Genomic DNA, 13,558 nt, shown 5'->3' with positions numbered 1-13,558 from the left:
TAGCTGATTGGCCGGCAGAAAAAAAAAACATATTCCTAGTATGAAGGTAATTGAGGAAGCGTGACACGATTGTCGACTCATTGATCTATTGACTCGCCAGAAAACAATAGCAATGTTATTTTCTTTGTTCTTCTTTGTTCTTCTTTGTTTCCTTTGTTCTCGTCCATGAGTACTAAGCTCCTTTTGGATGGGTATACAATTATATCTATGCATCCTCGACCCTTCTCCTTCGATATTGTCTCTCTTTTCACAACCTCTGCTTTGTCCAATTCCCCTTGATGTTTCAAAACTTGATGCCTATTTCCAGCCAATATGGATTCAATTGATCTCAACAATCCTGTCTCCGAGCTTGGCCAGCCTGGTTCTGACTGCTTCACCATGGAATCCTCTTTTACTGGCCTTAACCAGTTTGATCTTGACATGATTTCCCGTGATCTAAGTGGTTTCGATCAGTCCACCTTTGATTTTCTTTCCGATAATACGAACCAGCTCGGTTTGAAGGCGTCTGACAATGGCCTCATGAAGCCCGGATCGGACATGCTTCCCCCGCATGCTCCGTACATGCCAATGACTTACGACCCCTCAATTGACGTTGCATACGCCCCGAACGACACTGATGCCGACAAAGTTAAAAAATGGGAGAACCTGATTGCCCAGGCTAATCTGGCTGGTGCTTGTCTCCCGCCAACAGGTCCTCAACCCAATCAACAAGACGTGGCTGCTCAAAGCCCTCAGACGATGGATTCGCCGAACTCCCTGTTTGACTCTCCTCGCTCCTCATCAGTTGAGATGATAGAGCCATCCAGCCCTACCCTTGCGGCTACCTTTACTCCCAAAACTCCTGTTGCTTCCTTGGGCACCAAGACTCTTGCCACAGCTGCCAATCCCAATCCTTCTATTCCGAGCTTCAATTCCAATGTTGCTGGTGCAGGTTTCAATCCCAAACCCTCTGCCACAGCCCTCAACAATGCTGCTTCTGCGAGCTTCAATTCCACTGCCTCTGCTATGGCCCTGAACAATGTTGCTGCCGCGAGTTTCCATCCAAACCCTTCTGCCACATCTATTGACAATGGTGCTGTCGCGAGCTTCAATTCCAATGCTGCTGTCGCGGGTTTTATTCCCAGTGCCGCGGGTTTCATTCCGAATGCTACTGTCGCTGGTTTCAATCCCAACCCTTCTGCCATGGCTTTCAACAATGGTGCTACCACCAGCTTCAATTCCAATGCTGCTGTCGCGGGTCTCAATCCCAACCCTTCTGCCATGGCTTTCAACAATGCTGCTGCCGCCAGCTTCAATTCCAATGCTGCTGTCGCGGGTCTCAATCCCACCGCCTCTGCCACAGCCCTCCACAATGCTGCTGTCGCTGGTTTCAATCCCAACCCTTCTGCTATGGCTTTCAACAATGGTGCTACCACCAGCTTCAATTCCAATGCTGCTGTCGCGGGTCGCAATCCCAACCCTTCTGCCATGGCTTTCAACAATGGTGCTACCACCAGCTTCAATTCCAATGCTGCTGTCGCGGGTCTCAATCCCAACCATTCTGCCATGGCTTTCAACAATGGTGCTACCACCAGCTTCAATTCCAATGCTGTTGTCGCGGGTCTCAATCCCAACCCTTCTGCCATGGCTTTCAACAATGCTGCTGCCGCCAGCTTCAATTCCAATGCTTCTATCGCAAATTTCATTCCCAATTCTTCTGCTGGTTGCATCTCTAATGCTGCTGTCGCGGGCTTTGATCCCAACCATTTTGCCACGGCTGTCAACAACGCTGCTGCTGCAGGTTTCAACCCTAACCCTCCTCTGGAGCCCTTGCCTCCCCTGCCTCCTATCACCCCTAAGTCTTCTGCCGCGCGCAAGACTCCTGCCCCACGCAAGACTCCTGCCTCCCGCAAGACCCCCGCCTCTCGCAAGACTCCTACTACCCGCAAGACCCCCGCCTCCCACAAGGCTCCTGTGACCCCGATCACCCCCAAGACTCCTGCCGCTTCACTGGTTTCTTCGATGCATGCTGCGCAGCTGCCGGTACGTCCCTCTGGACCATCCATTGATGCATCCACAAAGAAATTCACTAACCGTATGTGACATGCCATGCAGGTTTCTCGAGGCTTTTCCCAAGAGGATTACGCCAAACATGTGTCCCCCTTTGCTCCCATCGCTGGTGTCCAGAGCACCCCCGCCCCCGCTGAGCCGCTCACCCCGCTTCCCCTCCAGCGAGCCCGTCAGCGCATCCAGAGCCTGTCAAAGGAACGCGACTACTACCAACGTAGCTTGCGCAAGGCCACCGCCATTGACCCAAAGACGGGCAAGACCAGTCTCCAGATGCTGCAGGCTGACAACACCTCCCTGCGCCGGACCAACGCCAACCAGGCGAAGGAGCTGCAGGAGCTCAAGGAACAAGCTCAGCAGGCCAAGAACCAGTACGCCGCTCTTGCTGACTTGTACAACGCCAACATCAAGCGGCTTCACGAGGCCCAGCTTGAGCTCCTGCAGCCCAAGCGTGTGTAGGGGTAGCAAGTGCCCGGGCTGAATTTGAGGGAGAATTTGAGAGAAAGGCAATGCAAAGCAACAATTGAAAATAAAAAAATTGTAAAAAAAAAGTCAAATGAAACTGATCTCTCAATATCATCTTCGGACACTCCACTTGTAAATGAACATTCGTACCTAGGTAGTTTGGTGGTGGCATTCTTGAACTGGGAAAGCTGGAATATACCGGTTGTCTGTGGATGCGACTTGAGAAGGTTCGATGTGTGAATAGCCTCGTCTCCTGAACTCTCCTGGTTTTTCACATTGTTTCGAACCCATGTCCATATGTACCTGGCACATTGACATCCGCCACGAACCGAGAAAACAGGAATATGACGACGCTTAGCTGCATCAAGACACAGGTCGAAATACAAAATCAAGGCAGAGTCTGGCCATCTCTGGTCGATGGTCCAAGAATAACAAAAGACATAAAACAAAGGTGGCACGCTAATACTATCTACGAAATCTATGGCAGTGGCGCTGGAAGCAAGAAACCAGCCTTGTCCCAGTGCATCCGATGGACTTCATTGGACTCACAGTGCATGATTTTCCCCATATCAGCCAAATAAACGGGATGTTAGTCTGGTATCGGCAGTTCGGCATGCCGATCTTTTCGGGATTCTCGGATTCGGCATTGGATGATGCAAGTCTAGTCTCCTGTTATCAGAATCAATTGATATCATTGTCTCTATAATCAATATGTGGCAGATTTTGTCCTCTTTTTATTCATTATCTTTGTTTACGTTCTTTCCCTTGACCGGCCTTGCATTTATACAGGTCCGCTGAGCAGAGATGAAGGGAAAATTGAGCAGTTTGCTCGCCATGGCCAACCATGATGAGAACTATCGCAATCCACCCGAACAGCCCGATGCCACAAAAAAAAAACAGAAAAAGTCAGAGCTAATAGACAAGTCGGTATTTTCATTACCTCCCATGGCAAAGCAACGAAAATATACTGGCGCTCATGATATTCCAGACTCGGACGAATGTTAAATCGAGATGTCCGCGAAGAGATGCCCGCATCCGAAGACATCGAAATACACACCTGGCATGGCCCTGATGACCCAGAGAATCCCTTCAAGTAAAAATAGTTACCTAACTGACCATCACTGTATGCTTCATGTACGAGACCACAAAACTGAATCCACACAATAAACAAAGAATTTACTGACAAGGAGACCAATAGCTCCGTCTTGACCGGTCTTCCTGCAGGAACATATGGCTCAGCCAACGACTGGATTGAGAAAGAATTCAACGTCCCGAAATCTCCCTTCCCTAACCTTTACTGGGTGACCACATCCTGGAATATGAGACCTGCCTTCTGGCCACTGATCTTCGTGCCGCTGACTGGTCCGCAGATTCGAGAGCGAAGTACGTTTATGAGGGAGGCTATGTGGGAGGATGAGATTGATACATCTAAGAATGAGGGTCTTGGGCCTGATTCTGATAACACCGTGTGAGGTTGGGATGTCTTGTGGTTTTCTTGAGGCATTGCGTGGTGTGGTTCTGTTTGGGGTGTTGCTCTCAATTCTTTCCCGGCCCGCATGTACAAAGATTCATAGAGTATAAAAGTGATGATACTAATGGAATACCTAGGTAAATGTTGTTATATTTTGTTTTTATGTCCATCTGGCGGTTGTTCTCTATTGTATCTGATAATGGCAAGAGGGTAGTTGAGAAAGACAAGAAACCAAAAGAATCACAACATCTTCCATATGGTCGGTCAAGTCTGAGCCCAAGGTGGAAATGATAGTGAAGAGGGTATCAGGGCGAAAGGGGTGAGGGTCAGAGGTATATGACCATCCACATGGATGTTGCTTTTGGAGAAACACCTTCGCTATCAAACATTCAACTACGACAATCGCGACAAACTTACTCGCCGCGCATGTTGCGGAAGAAGTCCATGACACCAGTGAAGACAACAAGCAGAATACCACCACCAGGGCCAAGACGGAGGACCTTAGGGGTGAAGCCCTTGTACAGGGCAGAGAAGCCCTCCTCCTTCATAACGGTGCCAAGGGCAGGCCAAGCCCAATTGTACTTGGGAGCCTGACCGGCGACCTTGGAGGTGTTCTGGATGCGAGACTTGACGACGTCCATGGGGGTGTTCAGGATAGTACCGGTGATACCACCAATGGTACCGGCGATCAAGTCGTTGCGGGTCTGCTGGTTCTTGTTGCCGGGCTCAACAGCGGGCAGCTGTGCGCGGACCTGGAAGATACAGCCGAAGTAGCCTGCATTCCACAGGATGTGGCGCCACATAGTAGACTCCAAACCGTTGTACAATGCCAGGGGACCTTCGGCGGCCACAATCTTCTTAACGACATCGAGCATGCCGTTGTACTTGTGAGCCTGGGCCTTGTCTTGGAGACGGATCTTGACCAGCTCGAATGGAACCACCACGAAAGATTCAGTTGCTCCGGCTGTGGCTCCGGTCAAAACGGCCAGTCCTTGGGTCTGCTTATCAACGCCGAACAGGTTGCGGTAGAAGGCGCCCCAGCTGTCATTAGCGGCGAACTTGGTCGCACGCTTGGGTGCCTCCATCAGAATGGGCGCAGAGATACCACGGTACAGACGCGAGGCACTATACACGTTTTCCACAGGTTAGAGGCAGAGCTGATGCTGGTTCGCTATGTGATGACATACCCCTCATTCTTAACGATCTTGCGGAAGCAGTCGAACATGCCATTGTAGTGGTCAACACCGGGAACAGGAGCTCCTGTTTGAAGTTGGCTGCAAAAGGGGAAGTATCATTAGCCCATGCCACGTTAGGTCAATGTTTATCGCGACCAGCGGTGTGCTTACATTCGAGTCTTGAGCACATCCAGAGGGTACCTGCGAGTCAAAAATTGTCAACTGAGTCCGGTTTTCACATTATAGCAGGCATGTCTTCGACAGAAGTGACGATGCGACCATGGGACCGGATGGAGCGGGCGTACATAATCAGGATCTGTTCGTGCGGGGAGAGACGCGTTAGCTCCTGGAGCACCTTGTGGGGGTTTCCGACTCAACGAATCCCGTCGAATCCGCTTCTCAAGGCAAAAAAAAAACATACCTCGGAGACACCAGCCACCGCACCGGCGGCGAACTGGTAGACGAAGGGAAGGGGCTTTTGAGGAGCGTCGGACATGATGGCGGCTCAATGACCTGGGGAAACGTTAGTATGGGCCAGAATTTGGCAAAAATGGGATCGCAAAGTGATCAGTACGCTCATCTTTGCGATCAAATCACCAGAAATCAACTCACAAGACCAAAAAAGAACGAGGTTTAGAAAAAAGAAGATGTGAGGAGAAGAGAGAAGGTTCACCGGTGTCGGCGAGTTTCGGGGATCAGCTCCGAGTGCAGCAGCCGGCCGGCTGGACGTTTAGCCCCGTCACTTGCCGGCGATTACTAAACCCCCGTGGGGGATCTATAAAAATCACATTCCAGAGGACATTGTGGCTGTTTTCAGCTGAAACATTCTTTTCTTGTCATCAACTCATGTGTCTCATCTCTTGTGTCTCTATTGCAATACCGACCAGATCCCCACATTAATCCCAAACATCATCCCCAACATGATCTTGTTCACCGGGTGCACCATACCATCTGCGCTGGTTGGTTGTTCCTTGGCAACCGTTGCCGCAGACGCAGTGTCAGTTGCAGTGCAGCTGGAGCCACAGGCAAATCCCATGGGACAACATCCTCCGCCGACGGTGTCAGCACAGTGAAACCAGCCCTTGGCACACTGGTTTCCACCAGGGTGCTCTGTTGTCGTTGCGACGGGTGCGACAATTGTAACATCGCCTGATATGAAGGTCGTCGAAGACGTGGTTGGGCATGAGGTCGTATCGCAGTCTCGTCCAGTGCGGCAGCAGCCACCGTGGTAGACGGCGGAGCAGGCATAGAACCCAGTCGGGCAGACATCATCGCCGCGAGTAATGCTGGTTGCCGTCGAAAGACCTGTCGGACGCCCCGGTGCTGCCAGACTGTCGTTCGTAGTCGTAGGAATGCTGCTATGAGAGGAGGCTGTCGAGCACGAGCTAGATGCGGATGCAGTATCCTGCGGTTTGGTCGAGTAGGTCACAGTAGAGAGTACCGCTGTTGAATGGAGAGTCACAGTAATAACAGTAACATACGCACCTGCCGGAGCAATTAGTAAGATATAGCTACATCCCACTTTCGGATGTCCATGTCCATCAGTAATGGCCCGGAGATTACTCACAGCCTCCTTCAACACACTGATACCCTGGAATACAACACCCACCCCCCAAAGCCGTTGAGCAAGCTGTATACCCACGCTCGCATGACCCAATCATCCCAGAGCATTTTTTCCAGCTAGGACAGCAACCCACATTGCCATGCCCTGTGTCTACGACAAGCTGGCACGTCTCCTCAGACCCACAGCAGCGGTCAGATCGGCCTATAGATAGGCATGCCGATGTTCCAGCGGGGCATTTGAAGTTCCGGGCCTCGAGATGACTTGTTTCACTGTCACCGCTCTTCCGGGGAAACAAATCTGGGTTATCAGAGAATGAGGAATATGATGGATCAAAAGGGTATGATTGGGCCATGAAGCGCGCAGGAGAGAAGGCATCTTCGTCAGAATAGCTTCTCTCTGATAAATTCCCCGAGGCAGTGGTATCCATGAAACTCCAGTAGTCGAGAAAGAATTTTTCGCCTTCGTCGTCGCTCATCTTTTTCACGCCATGGACTGGTCCCGCAGCGAGCCGAGAGGCTATCTGAGCATTGCGCTGGAGAATGAGGTCCGATGGCAGTGAACTAGGATCAGCCTCTACAGGCTCTCGGTCCGCCGAGGAATTTGTGTAAGCTGTAGAGGCCAGTGTTGTAAAATGGGACATCGATAAAAACAAAGAGAGGACATGAAGATGCTGCATACTGCCACTGAGTCTGGCGACAATAATCAATCTGGAATTTGTTTCAGTTGAGACTGGTGGGAATAGTCGGGTTGGAGGCTAGTAGTGGGAGAATGGTCTCAAAGGTGTGTCTCACCAAAGCTGCGGATGGGTTGGCTCAGAATGGAATTTCGAGGCCGGAGATTCAACAGCCTAAACCTATATAATGGAGTACCTCAGACTGATCGGTGTGAATTGGACGAATTTTGGATCTGGTTGATCCATCAGAAATCAGAATAAACCCATTGGAGTGCTCATGAAGCTGCAAGCTGCACAGGACAAAGATGGCTGGGAATGCACCGCTATGCATCGGGCCACAAGATGGATACCTTATAACCAATGGGAAGGACTATGCTGTTGAAACGGGACGATCTGCTGGAGTTTCTCCGTCCTTGAGTCCAGGTTCCCTCCTAGAATACGGAGTGCACTTTATCTACTCCGTAGTATGTCAACATCTACTCCGTACTCGATATTTCCAGAAGCTCTATTCATGTTCTACAAAAACCCCTTCTCCCACCGTACAGGCCAGATAGCCCCGGCTGCGAGACTCGTTTTTGTGCATGCTATTTGGGCACATTTCCCTATGTGTAGGGAGTAGGGAATATCAACATAGGCCAGACCACTTTCTATTACAGTCAATAGTATAAGGAGATATAGGGCAATAATTCAAAACGCGTGCTCATATCATTTGCAAAATCAAGGGCAAAATGCTAATAGCACACCACAGAGTGTGGCAGGGTATCGTCAATAATTGACATAAATAAGCACAAGAAACACGCCAAAGGTATCAACGGAAATGACACAAAATCAAGGCCCCAATGCGATGTCCAATGCAAAACAAACAGAAATAAAAACAAAAATGTACCGACTTCACTTGGAGTTGGTGATGGTAAAAAAACGTTGCAGGGGAGGGGATGATAAAATAGAAGTCGAGGCCGAGAATGACTGGATATCTGAACATCGGAGAGTCATGCAGGCTCAAGCAGAGGGCTGTTCAGGGGCAGCGTTGTCTTCCTCCTCGGGCGACTTGGGGGATGGCTTCTCCGCGTCGGCAGATGGAGATTTGGGTTCTTCTGTCTTCTCCTCCTTGTCTTCATCCTCCGGAGTCGTTTCATTTGCACTTACCGGCTGACCATCATCACTCCCGCCCTCATTGTTTTGCTCTGCGGCCTGGGCAGCAGCCGCTTCCGCTTCCGCCTTCTCCATTTCAGCATTGCGGGCCTGCTGCCTTTCCCAAACTTCTTTGCGGATGCGCTCATCCTTGGCAGTACGAAGCCGCTCGGTCTCTTCAAAACCACCGCTCTTCTTCAATTTGCCTTCATCGACGAAAGCGCCGAGCTCCTTCTGGAAAAGACCGATGCGTCGAGTCTCCAGTTCAATCTTTCGTGCTTTCTCAGCTCGTTCAATGGCCTCGATCCGACTCTCATGGTTAGGCTGCAAGGCACGAACCTCACCCAAGACACCGTCCTTGGCTTTCATAGGATCAATGGTTGGGTCAATGCCAAGAGTCCTGGATGGGGCGCGAACAGCAGTACCGCTGCCTGGCGTGTTTGTCATGACCTGCTCCTTGGTTGCTTGCTCCACCAGGGCGAAGGTTTGGGTTGCTTTCTCGAGATCATCTTGCAAGTCGGCAGCCAGGTCTTCTTGCATGGTAAGCTGGTCTCGTTCTTCACAAACCAGCTGCAGTTCCTTCTCCCAGATCTTGGTCCAAATCGGCTTCTCGCGACCCAGGAAGTCCTGCATTTTCTTGATTTCTTTCATGACGGTGCTAATGTCGCGACTGACACCCTCCAGTTGTCTGGGGAGAGGACGAACGCCACGAGTTACAACATCCTTCCTAAGATCCTCAACCAAATCTTGAAGATCATCGACGCGGGCAACCAGTCGCTCTGACTCATTAGCAAGTTCCTTCTTGCCAGTGTTGACACGAGCACGACCGGCATCCCCTTCATAGGAGGGAGTAGCAACGTTATCAGCGGCAGTTTTGACCTTGCTTGCCTTGGCACGGACTGCGCTCATCGAGCCAGTGATATCGGCAGTGAAGTTGGAGTAGGTCTGTCGGAGAACAGCCAAGTCACGACGTAGGCTCTGCAGCTCAGCAATTTGACTTCCGCTGCCAGAAATTGAGACTTTGGCATTTCCTCCAGCGGTAGCCGGAGGAGCAGCAGCCAGCCGAGCGATTTCTTTAGCAGCCTCAAGCTGGCGGTCCGAAACCCGCTGAATGATATTTTCTTGGCCAGAAAGTGCCTCCTTGACACCTTCAACGAGGAGGCGCACGCTGCCAAGACCCTCGTCGAAATGCTTTTTGACCTCATCGAGATTATCGATGTTGAGTACCAATACAGATCGATCTTTCACGTCATTGAGGTCTTCAAGCTCATGTCGAATTCCTGAAATTGGATCTTGGATGTAGATTTCCGGCAAATCGACGCCATTGTCATGAGTATTCCATGCAAACTTTTCAATAAAAGCGAGTTGCAAGCGCCCAATGGTGAGATCTGCGATGCCATCTGGTAGAACATATTTCTTGATCTTGCTCTTGTATTGCAGAAACAGCGTCAATTCTTTGCCTGGGGAGCCTGGGGAGGGTTGCTCAGCGCTGAATTGAGAAGCAGAGGGAGGTGTTGCTATTTGGGTAGACGGTCCAAAGGAGTCCGCTTTTGGGGTTCGAGGTGCTGACTTCCCAGGCTCAAAGGCGTCCTCTAGCATTGGCTTCTCTTGCGGTAGGGGGTTTATCGGAGGAGAAACGCTGGTAGATTCGTCGGATTCCCTTTTCTGACCAGGAGCGTGTGCTTCACGAGATGTCTCGGAGGATACAGCTTTGACACCCTCAGGGTCCGACGGTGTGGCTGCAGCCAACGAGGTACGTCCTTCTTCCACAACGCCGGGGATGGTCGCTGACGGACGGGCTTGTGCACTCTTGGCAGTTTCCTGTACGCGGTTGTTGGATCGCTGTCTGGCATGAGTATATGAGCCACGTAGACGAACTGCGTTCAAAGATTCGCGGACATCACGACCACGATTGGGGATCGGGGAGTTTTGGGTGGGCAGAACCGGGACTCCGCTGGTAGATGTGCCCAGGTGTTTCTGGATTTGATATGCAGAGAATCGACGCGAGGCACGTCGCTCAAGTTCTCCACTTCTCTGTAAAGCCCCCAACGCGTCATCTTCTTTCGGTGGAGGTGGAGGGGGAGGGGCGGGGAACCCAGCGGGTGTGGTATATGTAGGAGGCGCTGTGGTATTGGAGGTGGTGGCTCGAGGGGTTGTTTCATTATCCAAGGAGGAGGGCTGAGACAGCATCTGCTGGGCCTCCCGCCGTGATGATTCTCTTTCTGAGTGATTCGTTGTTCGCGGGTCCGTCGCTGAAGGTGCCGAGGAAGTTCGAGCAATGGCGGGTTGATCCTCCACAGATCCATTGCTACCATATCGTCGGTTCGATTTTCTAGGAGACTGGGCTGTTGGCGGCATACTAGACACCGCAGCATCGTCGTACAGGATTCCGATTGCCTGTCCACTGGCGATGCTCCCGGCACTGGCCTGCCGTCCTGTCGAGGGCCGACCGTCATCGCGTTGGTGTCGAGACCTTAAGCGAGCTTGCTTCTTCTTCAGCCCGTGTAATAAGTTGATGATTATATCTCGAATTCGCGGGAGGTATCGATCGAGACTCTGGGAAGATGCATCTTGACTCAAGGTGTCTTCAAGAATGGTGCGGAGCAGATCAGGTACAGGACCCAGGTCTGAAGTGTCGACTCCGATGGCACTGAAGGCCCGACACGCCAAGTTGAACTCATAACCCAGTCGCACGTATACATCTGACACGTCATTTTCCGATGCTTGTTTCCGGGACCATTGGGTGAGAGTTTCGAGGAGTTGTTTTGTCGCAACCAAGAGATGTGTCACACTCTTCTCAATTTGGGATATTTGCTTATCGGGCTGTGTGGCGGGGAAAAAAAAACACTCGGCGGTTAGGGACTAAAACGCATGGAATTGAAAGGCAGCCAGAGATTTACCTGATTCTTGCTGGACTGGGATCGAGACGAAGCAGAGGAACTGCGACCGGACTGCTGAGCAGACATGGATGCGTCGGCACTCCCAGACCCCGAGGGTCGGTCGTGGGGGAATGTTTGTTGATCGGAGGGTTCGGAATAGGGGAACTGGGATCTTGAGGTATCTGAAGATTGCATAGGTGTGAAAGGCTAAACCACCGAGGAGGTGAGACCAGAAAGTGAGAAATAGGTCAGAAGCGAGTGGGTGCCAAGCATGTGTGAAGATGATGCCCAGCCTCCTGTCAACTTGGAGCCTTACCGCGCCTGAACCGGTGATCACCAGCGTTCAACCCCCCGATACCGTAGATACCGTAGATTACCGTATAGCACTGTAATTCTATACAAGGGAACGTGTTCAGACGTTAGGGCGCAGTCACTAGTACCATTTCATTGATCACCAAGCCTCAGAATATACCAAGGCTGTACCTACCCAAAGACCGAGATCCTTTCTTTCTTCTACCTCTATTTCTAGGTAGCTTCGGACTTATACATAGTGTGTATATCATGCATGTGACCTCGCACTGGCTCCTTTCTGCCAGCTCCCTCCAATCCACTGATAAGTACCCGCGATAACGTTGGTTATTTCGAGTCCACTTCTCCACTTCCTCTGAAAGACATAGATATGTATATATCGTCCTCAGTGACTGGACAGCCGTTATTTGGATTTATTGTTCTCGTTGGACCCAGTGGGAAATGCGGCTTAGAAATACCGTGACTGTTCTGGAATAGGCCCTCAACCACTTTGCTTTTCTCGGTGACGCTGATGCAGTGAGACGGTGGGAAAACAGCACCCCGAAGGAGGACTCCAGAATGTACAGAGGGGACTAGTGCGAGATCATATATAGACGTTACTTGTCTGTATTGCTACTTATGTAGGGAGGGAGCTCATCTGGTCGAGAAATATACATGTATATTTTCTGGCAAAACAATCGACGGGGATCTGGAACAATCATGGATCAATGACATATGTGAAAGAAGAAAAAGAAAAAGAACAGGCCAAGGAGGCTCTGGGGAATATCTGACTAACCAGACAAGCCTGAGCAGGCCTTAGGCTGCCCGTCACACGTCACGTATTTGCTCAGATCGAGAAGATCCATGCTCATCCCGAAGTATGATGGCGTAGGGGAAGCTTGGAAGTCCCTTGCGTATTTATCATTATTATATGAAAGTAAAATAAATTGAACAAGGTTCCGGCTCAAAGGGCTGGGGACATATTTTGCAAAGCATCAACCTGGAAGTTGGCTTAGTCTACATAGAATATTCGGTAAGACCCGCTATCCACTCTTTCATTTATGAACCCTACATACATGTAGTTACCCCAGGACATCAAGACCGTAACAACCTTGGAATATGTATGGAATACCTAGGTATATCCCCCATGATCTATCGATACTAGGGTGGTTCTCGCTACATACGTCCACAGGTACGGTTCACCGTAATGTTTCATTTTGAGTCATTCCCATCTTCGATACCCGTGTTGAACTCGAACTATTTTTATAACAAAGCAGAAATGGGAACAAAGAGTAGTGTAAAGATGTCCGCATGGATATATAGTATGTCACTATTAAATTGTACGTAGGTACATAGTAGCTAAGTATACGACAAGGCAACATATCAATGATCCGGGCAGATGACACAAGGCCATTGAGATGCTGTGAATGGCCCGATAATGTAGTTCATCGTACCAGACGGTGTCGACCCATGCGTGTCTGCTTGTTTTCATTGGTCGTTCGCCCCCTGGGTTCTCTTATGCATCAGATGTAAATCGTGTATGGAATCTGTAGATCTAATTGGGCATGGAATGTTTCCGGGTGTTGTCACCCTACATCGCACAAATGCCATTAGGTAGAATATGGTTAAAATGGCTCAGTAAAAAGGCTAGGGTGTATGAGGGGGAGACGTGGAGCTACCTCAGCCTGACCCGTACTTGGTTAGTACATAGTACCTAGTAGGATTCGCAATTGACCTATCCCAGGGTCGGCTAAGAACAATACTTGCAATAGAGATATTATTCAAGATGCTTCTGTAGAAAAAAAAATACAATAATATTGGAATTCAAAAGTCTCCCAAAAGATTAAAAAAGAAGAGCAAAAAGAA

At 50.2% G+C, this 13,558-nt stretch overlaps 4 protein-coding genes across 4 annotated transcripts; 2 read left to right on the top strand and 2 right to left on the bottom strand.

Annotated features, from left to right (window-relative positions):
* Nucleotides 1–312: 312 nt before the first annotated feature.
* On the top strand, nucleotides 313–2,505 carry N7457_000919 (uncharacterized protein; the record flags this gene model as incomplete). The annotated part of the gene is made up of 2 exons (XM_057171965.1): nucleotides 313–2,022; nucleotides 2,095–2,505. 2 exons carry the CDS (start codon nucleotides 313–315, stop codon nucleotides 2,503–2,505), a joined length of 2,121 nt encoding a protein of 706 aa, XP_057035868.1.
* An 810-nt stretch (nucleotides 2,506–3,315) lies between these two features.
* Nucleotides 3,316–3,983, top strand: N7457_000918 (uncharacterized protein; the record flags this gene model as incomplete). Its single annotated transcript, XM_057171964.1, has 3 exons — nucleotides 3,316–3,434; nucleotides 3,500–3,604; nucleotides 3,710–3,983. The coding sequence occupies 3 exons, from the start codon at nucleotides 3,316–3,318 to the stop codon at nucleotides 3,981–3,983; spliced, it is 498 nt and encodes a 165-aa protein (XP_057035867.1).
* Nucleotides 3,984–4,395: 412 nt separating this feature from the next.
* On the bottom strand, nucleotides 4,396–7,397 carry N7457_000917 (uncharacterized protein; the record flags this gene model as incomplete). The annotated part of the gene is made up of 8 exons (XM_057171963.1): nucleotides 4,396–5,107; nucleotides 5,170–5,256; nucleotides 5,329–5,358; nucleotides 5,397–5,473; nucleotides 5,579–5,611; nucleotides 5,831–5,879; nucleotides 6,042–6,642; nucleotides 6,725–7,397. The coding sequence occupies 8 exons, from the start codon at nucleotides 7,395–7,397 to the stop codon at nucleotides 4,396–4,398; spliced, it is 2,262 nt and encodes a 753-aa protein (XP_057035866.1).
* A 996-nt stretch (nucleotides 7,398–8,393) lies between these two features.
* N7457_000916 (formin-mediated actin nucleation enhancer) lies at nucleotides 8,394–11,599 on the bottom strand (the record flags this gene model as incomplete). The annotated part of the gene is made up of 2 exons (XM_057171962.1): nucleotides 8,394–11,348; nucleotides 11,426–11,599. 2 exons carry the CDS (start codon nucleotides 11,597–11,599, stop codon nucleotides 8,394–8,396), a joined length of 3,129 nt encoding a protein of 1,042 aa, XP_057035865.1.
* Between the last annotated feature and the right edge of the window lie 1,959 nt (nucleotides 11,600–13,558).

This window comes from Penicillium paradoxum, assembly GCF_028828445.1.
Source record: "Penicillium paradoxum strain IBT 22861 chromosome Unknown utg000002l_segment0_segment0, whole genome shotgun sequence".
In the NCBI taxonomy this organism is placed as follows: Eukaryota; Fungi; Ascomycota; class Eurotiomycetes; order Eurotiales; family Aspergillaceae; genus Penicillium; species Penicillium paradoxum.
This window is presented reverse-complemented; position numbering and strand designations above follow the sequence as displayed.